The 19,258-nt window shown below is 51.3% G+C and overlaps 1 protein-coding gene across 5 annotated transcripts in view; it reads right to left on the bottom strand.

Moving 5' to 3' along the window:
- LOC109885904 (T-lymphoma invasion and metastasis-inducing protein 1) overlaps window positions 1-19,258 on the bottom strand; it is a 202,976-nt gene that overhangs the window by 75,239 nt on the left and 108,479 nt on the right. For 4 of the 5 annotated variants that reach the window (XM_031791258.1, XM_031791261.1, XM_031791259.1 and 1 more), the window contains 5 exons: window positions 16,499-16,642; window positions 16,243-16,320; window positions 13,664-13,850; window positions 12,111-12,214; window positions 2,035-2,116 (listed from right to left, as the gene is read on the bottom strand). In XM_031791258.1, the coding sequence (XP_031647118.1) occupies window positions 2,035-2,116; window positions 12,111-12,214; window positions 13,664-13,850; window positions 16,243-16,320; window positions 16,499-16,642 (595 nt within the window). The remainder of the gene's footprint in view (window positions 1-2,034; window positions 2,117-12,110; window positions 12,215-13,663; window positions 13,851-16,242; window positions 16,321-16,498; window positions 16,643-19,258) is intronic. The other variant, XM_031791260.1, reaches the window with a different exon arrangement.

Genomic DNA, 19,258 nt, shown 5'->3' with positions numbered 1-19,258 from the left:
AGTCTGACTTACTGATATTGAATATACATCTTTTTATATTGAGGTGATCTACACTGTTGTGTTCAGTCCGCCATCTTGTTCAGCTCCTTCATTTGGATGTTTCTTCAAAAAATAAGTAACCAATCATAAAGGACTCATCCTTACCGTAGCCAATCATAAAGGACTCATCCTTACCGTAGCCAATCATAAAGGACTCATCCTTACCGTAGCCAATCATAAAGGACTCATCCTTACCGTAGCCAATCATAAAGGACTCATCCTTACCGTAGCCAATCATAAAGGACTCATCCTTACCGTAGCCAATCATAAAGGACTCATCCTTACCGTAGCCAATCATAAAGGACTCATCCTTACCGTAGCCAATCATAAAGGACTCATCCTTACCGTAGCCAATCATACAGGACTCATCCTTACCGTCACCAATCATACAGGACTCATCCTTACCGTCACCAATCATACAGGACTCATCCTTACCGTAGCCAATCATACAGGACTCATCCTTACCGTAGCCAATCATACAGGACTCATCCTTACCGTAGCCAATCATACAGGACTCATCCTTACCGTAGCCAATCATACAGGACTCATCCTTACCGTAGCCAATCATAAAGGACTCATCCTTACCGTAGCCAATCATACAGGACTCATCCTTACCGTAGCCAATCATACAGGACTCGTCCTTACCGTCACCAATCATACAGGACTCATCCTTACCGTCACCAATCATACAGGACTCATCCTTACCGTAACAATCCGTAACCAATCATACAGGACTCATCCTTACCGTAGCCAATCATACAGGACTCATCCTTACCGTAGCCAATCATACAGGACTCATCCTTACCGTAGCCAATCATAAAGGACTCATCCTTACCGTAGCCAATCATAAAGGACTCATCCTTACCGTAGCCAATCATAAAGGACTCATCCTTACCGTAGCCAATCATAAAGGACTCATCCTTACCGTAGCCAATCATAAAGGACTCATCCTTACCGTAGCCAATCATAAAGGACTCATCCTTACCGTAGCCAATCATACAGGACTCATCCTTACCGTCACCAATCATACAGGACTCATCCTTACCGTCACCAATCATACAGGACTCATCCTTACCGTAGCCAATCATACAGGACTCATCCTTACCGTAGCCAATCATACAGGACTCATCCTTACCGTAGCCAATCATACAGGACTCATCCTTACCGTAGCCAATCATACAGGACTCATCCTTACCGTAGCCAATCATAAAGGACTCATCCTTACCGTAGCCAATCATACAGGACTCATCCTTACCGTAGCCAATCATACAGGACTCGTCCTTACCGTCACCAATCATACAGGACTCATCCTTACCGTCACCAATCATACAGGACTCATCCTTACCGTAACAATCCGTAACCAATCATACAGGACTCATCCTTACCGTAGCCAATCATACAGGACTCATCCTTACCGTAGCCAATCATACAGGACTCATCCTTACCGTAGCCAATCATACAGGACTCATCCTTACCGTCACCAATCATACAGGACTCATCCTTACCGTAGCCAATCATACAGGACTCATCCTTACCGTAGCCAATCATACAGGACTCATCCTTACCGTAGCCAATCATACAGGACTCATCCTTACCGTAGCCAATCATACAGGACTCATCCTTACCGTAGCCAATCATAAAGGACTCATCCTTACCGTAGCCAATCATACAGGACTCATCCTTACCGTAGCCAATCATACAGGACTCGTCCTTACCGTCACCAATCATACAGGACTCATCCTTACCGTCACCAATCATACAGGACTCATCCTTACCGTAACAATCCGTAACCAATCATACAGGACTCATCCTTACCGTAGCCAATCATACAGGACTCATCCTTACCGTAGCCAATCATACAGGACTCATCCTTACCGTAGCCAATCATACAGGACTCATTCTTACCGTAACCAATCATACAGGACTCATCCTCACCGTAGCCAATCATACAGGACTCATCCTTACCGTAACCAATCATACAGGACTCATCCTTACCGTAGCCAATCATACAGGACTCATCCCTGTCGAACTGGATGACTTTGGTTATTTTGGAGCCCAGCTCTATCTCTTTATAAAGCTGTGGAGAGAAGAGAATGAGAGAGAGAGATGAAGAGAGAGAAGGAAAGAAAGATGGAGAGGATGGAGAGAGAAGCCAAGAGAAGGAGAGAGAAGGAGAAGGAGAGAGATGGAGAAGGAGAGAGATGGAGAAGGAGAGAGATGGAGAAGGAGAGAGATGGAGAAGGAGAGAGATGGAGAAGGCAAGAGAAGGAGAGAGATGGAGAAGGAGAGAGATGGAGAAGGCAAGAGAAGGAGAGAGATGGAGAAGGCAAGAGAAGGAGAGAGATGGAGAAGGAGAGAGATGGAGAAGGAGAGAGAAGGAGAGAGATGGAGAAGGAGAGAGAAGGAGAGAGATGGAGAAGGAGAGAGATGGAGAAGGCAAGAGAAGGAGAGAGATGGAGAAGGAGAGAGATGGAGAAGGAGAGAGATGGAGAAGGAGAGAGATGGAGAAACATTAATGTTTTGTTACACATAGAAGCAGGAGGGAATAGGAGGAGGGAGTCTAATTTATGCATATGTAAATGAGTGTGTCCATAGCTCCCATACTGTCAGAGACAGAACGGAATTAATTTGTGTATCTCAATCATTTGCATACACTTAATAAGGATGCATGTTATATGTCTTTATTAAGAGTATGGAGAGATACTGAGTCTGTGGAGGCGTCCGGAGAGTTACCCCTCTCTCTATCACTGGGGAGTTACCCCCCTCTCTCTCTATCACTGGGGAGTTACCCCTCTCTCTCTATCACTGGGGAGTTACCCCTCTCTCTCTATCACTGGGGAGTTACCCCTCTCTCTCTCTATCACTGGGGAGTTACCCCTCCCTCTCTCTATCACTGGGGAGTTACCCCTCTCTCTCTGTCACTGGGGAGTTACCCCTCTCTCTCTCTATCACTGGGGAGTTACCCCTCTCTCTCTCTATCACTGGGGAGTTACCCCTCTCTCTCTCTATCACTGGGGAGTTACCCCTCTCTCTCTGTCACTGGGGAGTTACCCCTCTCTCTCTCTGTCACTGGGGAGTTACCCCTCTCTCTCTATCACTGGGGAGTTACCCCTCTCTCTATCACTGGGGAGTTACCCCTCTCTCTCTATCACTGGGGAGTTACCCCTCTCTCTCTATCACTGGGGAGTTACCCCTCTCTCTCTCTCTATCACTGGGGAGTTACCCCTCTCTCTATCACTGGGGAGTTAACCCTCTCTCTCTCTCACTGGGGAGTTACCCCTCTCTCTCTCTGTCACTGGGGAGTTACCCCTCTCTCTCTATCACTGGGGAGTTACCCCTCTCTCTATCACTGGGGAGTTACCCCTCTCTCTCTATCACTGGGGAGTTACCCCTCTCTCTCTATCACTGGGGAGTTACCCCTCTTTCTCTCTCTATCACTGGGGAGTTACCCCTCTCTCTATCACTGGGGAGTTAACCCTCTCTCTCTCTCACTGGGAGTTACCCCCCTCTCTCTCTATCACTGGGGAGTTACCCCTCTCTCTCTATCACTGGGGAGTTACCCCTCTCTCTCTCTATCACTGGGGAGTTACCCCTCTCTCTCTCTATCACTGGGGAGTTACCCCTCCCTCTCTCTATCACTGGGGAGTTACCCCTCTCTCTCTGTCACTGGGGAGTTACCCCTCTCTCTCTCTATCACTGGGGAGTTACCCCTCTCTCTCTCTGTCACTGGGGAGTTACCCCTCTCTCTCTCTGTCACTGGGGAGTTACCCCTCTCTCTCTATCACTGGGGAGTTACCCCTCTCTCTCTATCACTGGGGAGTTACCCCTCTCTCTATCACTGGGGAGTTACCCCTCTCTCTATCACTGGGGAGTTACCCCTCTCTCTCTATCACTGGGGAGTTACCCCTCTCTCTCTCTCTATCACTGGGGAGTTACCCCTCTCTCTATCACTGGGGAGTTAACCCTCTCTCTCTCTCACTGGGGAGTTACCCCCCTCTCTCTATCACTGGGGAGTTACCCCTCTCTCTCTCACTGGGGAGTTACCCCTCTCTCTCTATCACTGGGGAGTTACCCCTCTCTCTCTCTATCACTGGGGAGTTACCCCTCTCTCTATCACTGGGGAGTTACCCCTCTCTCTCTACCACTGGGGAGTTACCCCTCTCTCTCTACCACTGGGGAGTTACCCCTCTCTCTCTACCACTGGGGAGTTACCCCTCTCTCTCTACCACTGGGGAGTTACCCCCCCCCCCCTCTATCACTGGGGAGTTACCCCTCTCTCTCTATCACTGGGGAGTTACCCCTCTCTCTCTCGCTATCACTGGGGAGTTACCCCTCTCTCTCTCTCTATCACTGGGGAGTTACCCCTCTCTCTATCACTGGGGAGTTAACCCTCTCTCTCTCTCACTGGGGAGTTACCCCTCTCTCTCTACCACTGGGGAGTTACCCCTCTCTCTCTACCACTGGGGAGTTACCCCTCTCTCTCTACCACTGGGGAGTTACCCCTCTCTCTCTACCACTGGGGAGTTACCCCCCCCCCCCCTCTATCACTGGGGAGTTACCCCTCTCTCTCTCGCTATCACTGGGGAGTTACCCCTCTCTCTCTCGCTATCACTGGGGAGTTACCCCTCTCTCTCTCTCTATCACTGGGGAGTTACCCCTCTCTCTATCACTGGGGAGTTAACCCTCTCTCTCTCTCACTGGGGAGTTACCCCCCTCTCTCTCTCACTGGGGAGTTACCCCTCTCTCTCTCACTGGGGAGTTACCCCTCTCTCTCTATCACTGGGGAGTTACCCCTCTCTCTCTATCACTGGGGAGTTACCCCTCTCTCTCTATCACTGGGGAGTTACCCCTCTCTCTCTATCACTGGGGAGTTACCCCTCTCTCTCTATCACTGGGGAGTTACCCCTCTCTCTATCACTGGGGAGTTACCCCCCCCCACTCTCTATCACTGGGGAGTTACCCCTCTATCACTGAGGAGTTACCCCTCTCTCTATCACTGGGGAGTTACCCCTCTCTCTCTCTCTCTATCACTGGGGAGTTACCCCTCTCTCTATCACTGAGGAGTTACCCCTCTCTCTCTCTCTCTATCACTGGGGAGTTACCCCTCTCTCTATCACTGAGGAGTTACCCCTCTCTCTATCACTGGGGAGTTACCCCTCTCTCTCTCTCTCTATCACTGGGGAGTTACCCCTCTCTCTCTCTCTCTATCACTGGGGAGTTACCCCTCTCTCTATCACTGAGGAGTTACCCCTCTCTCTATCACTGGGGAGTTACCCCTCTCTCTCTCTCTCTATCACTGGGGAGTTACCCCTCTCTCTCTCTCTCTCTCTATCACTGGGGAGCAACCCTTTTCTCTCTCTCACTGGGGAGTTACCCCTCTCTCTCTCTATCACTGGGGAGTTACCCCTCTCTCTCTCTATCACTGGGGAGTTACCCCTCTCTCTCTCTCTCTCTCTCTATCACTGGGGAGCAACCCTTTTCTCTCTCTCTATCACTGGGAGTTACCCCTCTCTCTATCACTGAGGGAGTTACCCCTCTCTCTATCACTGAGGGAGTTACCCCTCTCTCTATCACTGAGGGAGTTACCCCTCTCTCTATCACTGAGGGAGTTACCCCCCTCTCTCTCTCTCACTGGGGAGTTACCCCTCTCTCTCTCTCACTGGGGAGTTACCCCTCTCTCTCTCTCACTGGGGAGTTACCCCCCTCTCTCTCTCACTGGGGAGTTACCCCTCTCTCTCTCTCTCACTGGGGAGTTACCCCTCTCTCTCTCTCTCTCTCACTGGGGAGTTACCCCTCTCTCTCTCTCTCACTGGGGAGTTACCTCTCTCTCACTGGGGAGTTACCCCTCTCTCTCTCTCACTGGGGAGTTACCCCTCTCTCTCTCTCACTGGGGAGTTACCCCCCTCTCTCTCTCACTCACTGGGGAGTTACCCCTCTCTCTCTCTCTCACTGGGGAGTTACCCCTCTCTCTCTCACTGGGGAGTTACCCCTCTCTCTCTCTCTCTCACTGGGGAATTACCCCTCTCTCTCTCTCACTGGGGAGTTACCCCCCTCTCTCTCTCTCACTGGGGAGTTACCCCTCTCTCTCTCTCTCTCTCTCACTGGGGAGTTACCCCTCTCTCTCTATCACTGGGGAGTTACCCCTCTCTCTCTATCACTGGGGAGTTACCCCTCTCTCTCTATCACTGGGGAGTTACCCCTCTCTCTCTATCACTGGGGAGTTACCCCTCTCTCTATCACTGGGGAGTTACCCCCCCCCCACTCTCTATCACTGGGGAGTTACCCCTCTATCACTGAGGAGTTACCCCTCTCTCTATCACTGGGGAGTTACCCCTCTCTCTCTCTCTCTATCACTGGGGAGTTACCCCTCTCTCTATCACTGAGGAGTTACCCCTCTCTCTCTCTCTCTATCACTGGGGAGTTACCCCTCTCTCTATCACTGAGGAGTTACCCCTCTCTCTATCACTGGGGAGTTACCCCTCTCTCTCTCTCTCTATCACTGGGGAGTTACCCCTCTCTCTCTCTCTCTATCACTGGGGAGTTACCCCTCTATCACTGAGGAGTTACCCCTCTCTCTATCACTGGGGAGTTACCCCTCTCTCTCTCTCTCTATCACTGGGGAGTTACCCCTCTCTCTCTCTCTCACTGGGGAGTTACCCCTCTCTCTCTCTCTCACTGGGGAGTTACCCCTCTCTCACTGGGGAGTTACCCCTCTCTCTCTCTCTCTCTCCCTCTCTCTCTCTATCACTGGGGAGTTACCCCTCTCTCTCTCTCACTGGGGAGCAACCCTTTTCTCTCTCTCACTGGGGAGTTACCCCTCTCTCTCTCTATCACTGGGGAGTTACCCCTCTCTCTCTCTATCACTGGGGAGTTACCCCTCTCTCTCTCTCTCTCTCTCTCTATCACTGGGGAGCAACCCTTTTCTCTCTCTCTATCACTGGGGAGTTACCCCTCTCTCTATCACTGAGGGAGTTACCCCTCTCTCTATCACTGGGGGAGTTACCCCTCTCTCTATCACTGGGGGAGTTACCCCTCTCTCTCTCTCACTGGGGAGTTACCCCTCTCTCTCTCTCACTGGGGAGTTACCCCTCTCTCTCTCTCACTGGGGAGTTACCCCCCTCTCTCTCTCACTGGGGAGTTACCCCTCTCTCTCTCTCTCACTGGGGAGTTACCCCTCTCTCTCTCTCTCTCTCTCACTGGGGAGTTACCCCTCTCTCTCTCTCTCACTGGGGAGTTACCTCTCTCTCACTGGGGAGTTACCCCTCTCTCTCTCTCACTGGGGAGTTACCCCTCTCTCTCTCTCACTGGGGAGTTACCCCCCTCTCTCTCTCACTCACTGGGGAGTTACCCCTCTCTCTCTCTCTCTCACTGGGGAGTTACCCCTCTCTCTCTCACTGGGGAGTTACCCCTCTCTCTCTCTCTCTCACTGGGGAATTACCCCTCTCTCTCTCTCACTGGGGAGTTACCCCCCTCTCTCTCTCTCACTGGGGAGTTACCCCTCTCTCTCTCTCTCTCTCTCTCTCACTGGGGAGTTACCCCTCTCTCTCTCTCTCACTGGGGAGTTACCCCTCTCTCTCTCTCTCTCTCACTGGGGAGTTACCCCTCTCTCTCTCTCTCTCTCTCTCTCACTGGGGAGTTACCCCTCTCTCTCTCTCTCTCACTGGGGAGTTACCCCTCTCTCTCTCTCTATCACTGGGGAGTTACCCCTCTCTCTCTATCACTGGGGAGTTACCCCTCCCTCTCTGTCACTGGGGAGTTACCCCTCTCTCTCTCTATCACTGGGGAGTTACCCCTCTCTCTCTCTATCACTGGGGAGTTACCCCTCTCTCTCTCTGTCACTGGGGAGTTACCCCTCTCTCTCTCTGTCACTGGGGAGTTACCCCTCTCTCTCTCTCTCTCCCTCTCTCTCTCTATCACTGGGGAGTTACCCCTCTCTCTCCCTCTCTCTCTATCACTGAGGGAGTTACCCCTCTCTCTCTCTCACTGGGGAGTTACCCCTCTCTCTCTCTCTCACTGGGGAGTTACCCCTCTCTCTCTCTCTCTCACTGGAGAGTTACCCCTCTCTCTCTCTCTCACTGGAGAGTTACCCCTCTCTCTCTCTCTCACTGGAGAGTTACCCCTCTCTCTCTCTCTCACTGGGGAGTTACCCCTCTCTCTCTCTCTCACTGGGGAGTTACCCCTCTCTCTCTCTCTCTCACTGGAGAGTTACCCCTCTCTCTCTCTCTCACTGGAGAGTTACCCCTCTCTCTCTCTCTCACTGGAGAGTTACCCCTCTCTCTCTCTCTCACTGGGGAGTTACCCCTCTCTCTCTCTCTCACTGGGGAGTTACCCCTCTCTCTCTCTCTCACTGGGGAGTTACCCCTCTCTCACTGGGGAGTTACCCCTCTCTCTCTCTCTCTCTCCCTCTCTCTCTCTATCACTGGGGAGTTACCCCTCTCTCTCTCTCACTGGGGAGTTACCCCTCTCTCTCTCTCCCTCTCTCACTGGGGAGTTACCCCTCTCTCTCTCTCCCTCTCTCACTGGGGAGTTACCCCTCCCTCTCTGCACGCTATCCTACATCTACATACACCTTACAAATGCAACAACAAGTAGGGCGAATATATATATAAACCGAGAAGTTTGGAGAGGTGTCTGTATATATATATATATATATGTGTGTGTGTGTGTGTGTGTGTGTGTGTGTGTGTGTGTGTGTGTGTCAGGGTATCCGATAACCAGTATTTTTTTTTTAAATGTGGTGCCAGCCAAATGTCCGTGATAATTGTTTGATTGATTGATGGAAAGACATTTGACAAGGTATGTTTATCGGTCTATAGGGTCATTTGCATAATTACATTTGCAACCATTTCTAAATACAATCGCGTGTAAATAAACGTTTTGATGACCAGAATTTTTAAAAGGCTATTTGTAATAATATATAATATATAAAATATATATAATATACTATTTGTATTTATCAACTGGTAACGGAAGAGAGCCTTAAAATGGAGGATTTAGGATGTAAACATCTGACCCACTGGGGATGTAATGAAAGAATAGCTGAACTAAATATTTCTCTCTACTTTTATTCTGCAATTTCACATTCTTAAAATAAAGTGGTGATCCTAACTGACCTAAGACAGGACATTAAATGTCAGGAATTGTTTAAATGTATTTGGCCAAGGTGTATGTAAACTTCTGACTTCAACTGTGTGTGTGTGTGTGTGTGTGTGTGTGTGTGTGTATATATATATATATATCTCTCACTCTATATATATACTGTATCTCTATGTCTCTCTATATATATATACACTCCTCCAAAAAATAAAGGGAACACTAAAATAACACATCCTAGACCTGAATGAATGAAATATTCTTATTAAATACTTTTTTCTTTACATAGTTGAATGTGCTGACAACAAAATCACACAAAAATGATCAATGGAAATCAAATGTATCAACCCATGGAGGTCTGGATTTGGAGACCACCATACAGGCTGATCCAACTTTGATATAATGTCCTTAAAACAAGTCAAAATGAGTCTCAGTAGTGTGTGTGGCCTCGACGTGCCTGTATGACCTCCCTACAACGCCTGGGCATGCTCCTGATGAGGTGGCGGATGGTCTCCTGAGGGATCTCCTCCCAGACCTGGACTAAAGCAACTCTTGGACAGTCTGTGGTGCAACGTGGCGTTGGTGGATGGAGCGAGACATGATGTCCCAGATGTGCTCAATTGGATTCAGGTCTGGGGAACGGGCGGGCCAGTCCATAGCATCAATGCCTTCCTCTTGCAGGAACTGCTGACCCACTCCAGCCACATGAGGTCTAGCATTGTCTTGCATTAGGAGGAACCCAGGGCCAACCGCACCAGCATATGGTCTCACAAGGGGTCTGAGGATCTCATCTCGGTACCTAATGGCAGTCAGGCTACCTCTGGCGAGCACATGGAGGGCTGTGCGGACCCCCAAAGAAATGCCACCCCACACCATGACTGACCCACCGCCAAACCGGTCATGCTGGAGGATGTTGCAGGCAGAAGAACGTTCTCCACGGCGTCTCCAGACTCTGTCATGTCTGTCACATGTGCTCAGTGTGAACCTGCTTTCATCTGTGAAGAGCACAGGGCGCCAGTGGCGAATTTGCCAATCTTGGTGTTCTCTGGCAAATGCCAAACGTCCTGCACGGTGTTGGGCTGTAAGCACAACCCCCACCTGTGGATGTCGGGCCCTATACCACCCTCGTGTAGTCTGTTTCTGACCGTTTGAGCAGACACATGCACATTTGTGGCCTGCTGGAGGTCATTTTGCAGGGCTCTGGCAGTGCTCCTCCTGCTCCTCCTTGCACAAAGGCGGAGGTAACGGTCCTGCTGCTGGGTTGTTGCCCTCCTACGGCCTCCTCCACATCTCCTGATGTACTGGCCTGTCTCCTGGTAGCGCCTCCATGCTCTGGACACTACACTGACAGACACAGCAAACCTTCTTGCCACATCTCGCATTGATGTGCCATCCTGGATGAGCTGTACTACCTGAGCCACTTGTGTGGGTTGTAGACTCCGTCTCATGCTACCACTAGATTGAAAGCACCGCCAGCATTCAAAAGTGACCAAAACATCAGCCAGGAAGCATAGGAACTGAGAAGTGGTCTGTGGTCACCACCTGCAGAACCACTCCTTTATTGGGGGTGTCTTGCTAATTGCCTATAATTTCCACCTGTTGTCTATTCCATTTGCACAACAGCATGTGCAATTTATTGTCAATCAGTGTTGCTTCCTAAGTGGACAGTTTGATTTCACAGAAGTGTGATTGACTTGGAGTCACATTGTGTTGTTTAAGTGTTCCCTTTGTTTTTTTGAGCAGTGTATAAACTGAAATGTTTGAAACCTCAACATTTACCTCATATCATGAGGCTCCTTTGCTTCAAAGGATCCCACCATAAAAAAACATGGAGGCAATTGTTTTTCTAAAGTCTTCCTCGCCTGCTCTATTGGTTTTCATATCAACTTTCTTCATTTGTCCGTAAGCCAAAGGCACATCCTAGTCATATTATCAACCCATCCTAGTCATATTATCAACCCATATTATCAACCCATCCTGGTCATATTACCAACCCATCCTGGTCATATTATCAATCCATCCTGGTCATATTATCAACCCATCCTGGTCATATTATCAATCCATCCTGGTCATATTATCAATCCATCCTGGTCATATTATCAACCCATCCTGGTCATATTATCAGCCCATATTATCAACCCATCCTGGTCATATTATCATCCCATCCTAGTCATATTATCAACCCATCCTGGTCATATTATCAGCCCATATTATCAACCCATCCTGGTCATATTATCAACCCTTCCTAGTTATGTTATCAACCCATCCTGGTCATATTATCAACCCATCCTGGTCATGTTATCAACCCATCCTGGTCATGTTATCAACCCATCCTGGTCATGTTATCAGCCCATATTATCAACCCATCATGGTTATATTATCATCCCATCCTAGTCATATTATCAACCCATATTATCAACCCATCCTGGTCATATTATCCACCCATATTATCAACCCATCCTGGTCATATTAACAACCCACCCTGGTTGTTGCCTCATCATAGTCCCCCTACTTCTAAGTTTCTAAAAGAGTTTAATCTCTGTCACATACGGATCCGCTTGCATTAAAATGCTGCTGGTCACTTGCCCGGATGTGTGTGTGTGTGTGACTTGGTACTTGTGTGTGTGTGTGTGTGTGTGTGTGTGTGTGTGTGTGTGTGTGTGTGTGTGTGTGTGTGTGTGTGTGTATCAGAGTGTTGCTATCTCAGCGGGGTGCTAAAACTGTGACAGGAGATCATCTGTGAGGAAATCAGAAACGTACCAAGTCACACTCACACACACACACACACACACACACACACACAACCACACACACACACACGTACCAAGTCACACACACACGCAACCACACGTCACACACACGCAACCATACATGTCACACACACACACACACACCCACACGTACCAAGTCACACACACACACACACACACCCACACGTACCAAGTCACACACACACAACCACACACACACACACGTACCAAGTCACACACGTCCTCCTCCGGTTTAGGGATGTAGAACTGGACTTGGTTTTCGATGAGGAACTTGAGACGTAGGTAATGTTTGGCAGGATCCAGCCGGTGGGGCCTGTGGAGTTCAGTAAAGAAGACAAAGAGGATTGGCACAGGCTGAGTAGCAGATCTGGGATCAAATACTGTATCTGTGCGTGATTGATCTTGCCTGGCTTAATGGACCAATAGAATTGAAGAAAAAAAAAGGTTAAAAAAATGTATGATAAAAAAAAAAACACAAAGCTGGCTAGAGCCCCACCCATCTGGCTAGAGCCCCGCCCATCTGGCTAGAGCCCCGCCCATCTGGCTAGAGCCCCACCCATCTGGCTAGAGCCCCACCCATCTGGCCCTATAGGCAGCTGGCTAGAGCCCCGCCCATCTGGCCCTATAGGCAGCTGGCTAGAGCCCCGCCCATCTGTGTAATGTCATCAGTCCTGTTCTGTCTGTCCTAGGGGCTAAGATGGGTGTGTAATGACTGGGCAGTAATGGGCTTGGTTCAGTCTTTAGGAGTCCTGGTCTGCTCTGGTCCAGAATCTAGAGGATAAACTAACACATGAACGTATAGTACAACGCTGGTATTCTGAAACTAAGGACAGGACGAGATGGAGGGACCACTTGGTGTGATGAGGTTGAACGGACAGGACGAGATGGAGGGACCACTTGGTGTGATGAGGTTGAACGGACAGGACGAGATGGAGGGACCACTTGGTGTGATGAGGTTGAACGGACAGGACGAGATGGAGGGACCACTTGGTGTGATGAGGTTGAACGGACAGGACGAGATGGAGGGACCACTTGGTGTGATGAGGTTGAACGGGGTCCTTATTGTCTGACCGTGAGAAAGCTGCAGATGGAGATAGTTACCTGGCAGATGGTATCCAGTGTAGGTTAGTTAAGTTGCTACTTACCTTGCAGATGGTATCCAGTGTAGGTTAGTTAAGTTGCTAGTTACCTGGCAGACGGTCTCCGGTGTAGGTTAGTTAAGTTGCTAGTTACCTGGCAGACGGTCTCCGGTGTAGGTTAGTTAAGTTGCTACTTACCTTGCAGATGGTCTCCAGTGTAGGTTAGTTAAGTTGCTAGTTACCTGGCAGACGGTCTCCGGTGTAGGTTAGTTAAGTTGCTACTTACCTTGCAGATGGTCTCCAGTGTAGGTTAGTTAAGTTGCTAGTTACCTGGCAGACGGTCTCCGGTGTAGGTTAGTTAAGTTGCTAGTTACCTGGCAGACGGTCTCCGGTGTAGGTTAGTTAAGTTGCTACTTACCTGGCAGACGGTCTCCGGTGTAGGTTAGTTAAGTTGCTACTTACCTGGCAGACGGTCTCTGGTGTAGGTTAGTTAAGTTGCTAGTTACCTGGCAGACGGTCTCCGGTGTAGGTTAGTTAAGTTGCTAGTTACCTGGCAGACGGTCTCTGGTGTAGGTTAGTTAAGTTGCTAGTTACCTGGCAGACGGTCTCCGGTGTAGGTTAGTTAAGTTGCTAGTTACCTGGAAAATGGTCTCCTGGGTAGGTTAGTTAAGTTGCTAGTTACCTTGCAGATGGTCTCCAGAACGTCCAGAGCAGACTCTCCAGGCTGGATGATGGCGAGGACAGGCTGGTCGTTAGGAAGACACACCCAGGACGGGGTCAGGTGATCAGGCACCCAGATATCACTGTCTGTCATGTGACTGTCTGAGCTGACCTGAGGAAGGCTCTTCACTGTCCCCTCATGACTCTTCTGGAGAGATACAAACACATTGTTTCAAACTAGCTTACAACTAACTATCTGCATAACTACTTGTACATGTGACTGACAGTGTGTGTGTGTGTATATATATTATCCCCTTCCCCCCTTTTCTCCCCAATTGGTAGTTATAGTCTCGTCCCATCGCTGCAGCTCCCGTACGGACTCGGGAGAGGTGAAGGTCGAGAGCCGTGCGTCCTCCGAAACACAACCCAACCAAGCCGCACTGCTTCTTGACACAATGCCAGCTTAACCCCAGGAAGCCAGCCGCACCTGTGTGTCGGAGGAAACGCCGTACAACTGGCGACCGTGTCAGAGTGCACTGCGCCCGGCCAGCCACAGGAGTCGCTAGAGGGTGATGGGACAAGGACATCCCAGGCAGGCGAAACCCTCCCCTAACCCGGACGACGCTGGGCCAATTGTGCGCCGCCTCATGGGACTCCCGGTAACGGCCGGCTGCGACACAGCCTGGAATCAAACCAAAATCTGTAGTGACAAAGCTAGCACAGCGATGCAGTGCCTTAGACCTCTGCACCACTCGGGAAGCCCCGGGACTCACTGTGTTGACCTAAGGAAGGCTCTTCATCACTCTTCTAGGAAACAGACACGCTGTAAATAGTGTGTCCCTTCCAGTCTAAAGATGTTTAATCTGTGTTTTGGCTGATACCTCTGTGTCAGTTCTCTGCCTAGCAAAGAAGATGAACTGACTACTTACCACGCTCTCCCTGGCAGTGAGCAACTAACTAACTAACTGTCTGGCCGTCTGGTCCTTCCCCAGGACAGAGAGAGAACGAGACCGAGACAGGGAGAGACCGAGACAGAGACAGGGAGAGACAGAGACATGGAGAGACAGAGACAGAGAGAGACAGAGAGAGACCGAGACAGGGAGAGACCGAGACAGGGAGAGACCGAGACAGGGAGAGACCGAGACAGGGAGAGACCGAGACAGGGAGAGACCGAGACAGGGAGAGACCGAGACAGAGAGAGACCGAGACAGGGAGAGACCGAGACAGAGAGAGACCGAGACAGAGAGAGACAGAGAGAGACCGAGACAGAGAGAGACCGAGACAGAGAGAGACCGAGACAGGGAGAGACCGAGACAGGGAGAGACCGAGACAGGGAGAGACCGAGACAGAGAGAGACCGAGACAGAGAGAGACCGAGACAGAGAGAGACCGAGACAGGGAGAGACCGAGACAGAGAGAGACAGAGAGAGACCGAGACAGACCGAGACAGAGAGAGACCGAGACAGAGAGAGACCGAGACAGAGACAGGGAGAGACCGAGACAGGGAGAGACCGAGACAGAGAGAGACCGAGACAGAGAGAGACCGAGACAGAGAGAGACCGAGACAGAGAGAGACCGAGACAGAGAGAGACCGAGACAGAGAGAGACCGAGACAGAGAGAGACCGAGACAGAGAGAGACCGAGACAGACCGAGACCGAGACAGACCGAGACAGACCGAGACAGAGAGAGACAGACCGAGACAGAGAGAGACCGAGACAGAGAGAGACCGAGACAGAGAGAGACCGAGACAGAGAGAGACCGAGACAGAGAGAGACCGAGACAGAGAGAGACCGAGACAGAGAGAGACCGAGACAGAGAGAGACCGAGACAGAGAGAGACCGAGACAGAGAGAGACCGAGACAGAGAGAGACCGAGACAGAGAGAGACCGAGACAGAGAGAGACCGAGACAGAGAGAGACCGAGACAGAGAGAGACCGAGACAGAGAGAGACCGAGACAGAGAGAGACCGAGACAGAGAGAGACCGAGACAGAGAGAGACCGAGACAGAGAGAGACCGAGACAGAGAGAGACCGAGACAGAGAGAGACCGAGACAGAGAGAGACCGAGACAGAGAGAGACCGAGACAGAGAGAGACCGAGACAGACCGAGACAGAGAGAGACCGAGACAGAGAGAGACCGAGACAGAGAGCATGTACACACACTTCTGGTCCCCACCAGAATAGTAAAACAAACAAAGCATTTGACCAACTGGGGACATGTTGTTAGTCCCTCGGAGGTCAAATGCTTTTTCTAGGGGGTTTAGGGTTCAGGTTAGAATTAATGTTAGAATTAAATTAAGGATTAGATGGGGTTAGGAGACGGGGTTAGGAGACGGGGTTAGGAAACGGGGTCAGGAGACGGGGTCAGGAGACGGGGTCAGGAGACGGGGTCAGGAGACGGGGTCAGGAGACGGGGTCAGGAGACGGGGTCAGGAGACGGGGTCAGGAGACGGGGTTAGGGGGGAAAAAAAGGATTTTGAATGGGACTGAATTGTGTTTCCCCCAGAAGGTTAGCGTTTACAAAACTGTGTGTATGTGTGTATCATGCCTACTTACCACTCTCTCCCTGGCAGTGTGTGTGTGTGTGTGTTGCCTACTTACCCCTCTCTCCCTGGCAGTGTCCACATCATAGATCCCGTCCAGAGGCTTTTTCACTGGCTCCTCCCCATCAGCAAACACCTGAGGTAGAAACAGCAAGTCAATATAGAACCGCAAAAAATGGCTGAGCAAAGAAGTTGTATGTAATGATATAAGTGGCAGTTCTAGCGTAATGTTCCAGATCTCTGTGCAGTTTCATTTCTATAGAACTGCTATAGGTCAAACAGCCCTTATGTGGACACATGTTAAAAACATGTACCTGGTTGATGGTGGGGTGAGTCTTCTTCTTGGAAGTAGTGTCCAGGCCCCACAGAGAGGAGAACCTGCTCTTACGTTTGGACGACGAGGAACGAGACATGGCCTGGGTACGTCTCCTCACCCCGCTCTCTGTACGAGCTGCCACCTAGAGGGAGTAGGGGACAGAGAGAGACCGAGACAGGGAGAGAGAGAGGCCGAGACAGGGAGAGAGAGAGAAACCGAGACCGGAAGAGACAGAGACCGAGACAGGGAGAGACAGAGACCGAGACAGGGAGAGACAGAGACCGAGACAGGGAGAGACAGAGACCGAGACAGGGAGAGACAGAGACCGAGACAGAGACCGAGACAGGGAGAGACAGAGACCGAGACAGGGAGAGAGAGAGACCGAGACAGGGAGAGAGAGAGACCGAGACAGGGAGAGAGAGAGACCGAGACAGGGAGAGAGAGAGACCGAGACAGGGAGAGAGAGAGACCGAGACAGGGAGAGAGAGAGACCGAGACAGGGAGAGAGAGAGACCGAGACAGGGAGAGAGAGAGACCGAGACAGGGAGAGAGAGAGACCGAGACAGGGAGAGAGAGAGACCGAGACAGGGAGAGAGAGAGACCGAGACAGGGAGAGAGAGAGACCGAGACAGGGAGAGAGAGAGACCGAGACAGGGAGAGAGAGAGACCGAGACAGGGAGAGAGAGAGACCGAGACAGGGAGAGAGAGAGACCGAGACAGGGAGAGAGAGAGACCGAGACAGGGAGAGAGAGAGACCGAGACAGGGAGAGAGAGACCGAGACAGGGAGAGAGAGAGACCGAGACAGGGAGAGAGAGAGACCGAGACAGGGAGAGAGAGAGACCGAGACAGGGAGAGAGAGAGACCGAGACAGGGAGAGAGAGAGACCGAGACAGGGAGAGAGAGAGACCGAGACAGGGAGAGAGAGAGACCGAGACAGGGAGAGAGAGACCGAGACAGGGAAAGACCGAGACAGGGAGAGAGAGACCGAGACAGGGAGAGAGAGACAGAGAGAGAGAGATAAACAGAGACAGAAGCAGAATCATTATAGGAGTATATCTGACACACAGAACAACACACCCACACAACCTGACACAGCTGGTTAGGTCAAACCATGGAGGGGTTATACTGTTTAGGTCAGAGGTCATGAATTAATAAACACATTCTCAGCACTTTGTCTTCTCAGATTTCAATGGTCTCTTAATATACTCAGAAAAAATAAGAGCTTGAAGTGGGATTACAAAAGACAACGCTCTCTGTCCACATGAAGGGTACTCTAACTTAACCTGCATATCATCATTCTGTCAGATGCTTTTATGAGAGAGTGCTGATAATGTTATAGGGGGTAGAGAGAGAGCGCCAGAGAGAGCGCGCCAGAGAGAGAGAGCGCCAGAGAGAGAGCGCGCCAGAGAGAGAGAGCGCCAGAGAGAGAGAGCGCCAGAGAGAGAGAGCGCCAGAGAGAGAGAGCGCCAGAGAGAGAGCGCGCCAGAGAGAGAGCCAGAGAGAGAGCGCGAGAGAGCGTGCCAGAGAGAGAGCGCGAGAGAGCGTGCCAGAGAGAGAGCGCGAGAGAGCGCGCCAGAGAGAGAGCGCGAGAGAGCGCGCCAGAGAGAGAGCGCGCCAGAGAGAGAGCGCGCCAGAGAGAGAGCGTGCCAGAGAGAGAGCGCCAGAGAGAGAGCGCGCCAGAGAGAGAGCGCCAGAGAGAGAGCGCGCCAGAGAGAGAGAGCGCCAGAGAGAGAGCGCCAGAGAGAGAGCGTGCCAGAGAGAGCACGCCAGAGAGAGAGAGCGCCAGAAAGAGCCAGAGAGAGAGCGCGCCAGAGAGAGAGAGCGCCAGAAAGAGCCAGAGAGAGAGCGCGCCAGAGAGAGAGAGCGCCAGAGAGAGAGCGCGCCAGAGAGAGAGCGCGCCAGAGAGAGAGCGCGCCAGAGAGAGAGAGCCAGAGAGAGAGCTAGTGAGAGAGCCAGAGAGCCAGAGAGCGCCAGAGAGAGCCAGAGAGAGAGCGCCAGAAAGAGCCAGAGAGAGCGCGCCAGAGAGAGAGAGCGCCAGAGAGAGCCAGAGAGCGCGCAAGAGAGAGAGCGCGCCAGAGAGAGAGAGCACCAGAGAGAGAGAGCACCAGAGAGAGAGAGCACCAGAGAGAGAGAGCGCACCAGAGAGAGAGAGCGCACCAGAGAGAGAGCGCCAGAGAGAGAGAGCCAGAGAGAGAGCTAGTGAGAGAGCCAGAGAGCGCCAGAGAGAGCGCCAGAGAGAGCGCCAGAGAGAGAGATCCAGAGAGAGAGAGATCCAGAGAGAGAGAGAGCCAGAGAGAGAGAGAGCCAGAGAGAGAGAGAGCCAGAGAGAGAGAGAGCCAGAGAGAGAGAGAGAGAGAGAGCCAGAGAGAGAGCGCCAAAAAGAGCCAGAGAGAGCGCCAGAGAGAGCCAGAGAGAGAGAGAGCCAAAGAGAGAGAGAGCCAGAGAGAGAGCGCGCCAGAGAGAGAGCCAGAGAGAGAGCCAGAGAGAGAGAGCCAGAGAGAGAGAGCCAGAAAGAGCCAGAGAGAGCCAGAGAGAGCGCCAGAGAGAAAGAGAGCCAGAGAGAGAGAGCCAGAGAGAGAGAGAGCCAGAGAGAGAGAGCCAGAGAGAGAGAGCCAGAGAGAGCCAGAGAGAGCCAGAGAGCGCCAGAGAGAGAGCGCCCCAGAGAGAGAGCGCGCCAGAGAGAGAGAGCGCCAGAGAGAGCCAGAGAGTGCGCCAGAGAGAGAGCGCCAGAGAGAGAGCGCGCCAGAGAGAGAGCGC

The sequence above is a fragment of the Oncorhynchus kisutch genome, linkage group LG15 (assembly GCF_002021735.2).
Source record: "Oncorhynchus kisutch isolate 150728-3 linkage group LG15, Okis_V2, whole genome shotgun sequence".
Lineage (NCBI taxonomy): Eukaryota > Metazoa > Chordata > Actinopteri > Salmoniformes > Salmonidae > Oncorhynchus > Oncorhynchus kisutch.
The sequence above is the reverse complement of the archived record's forward strand: the minus strand, read 5'-3'. Positions and strand labels throughout refer to the sequence as shown.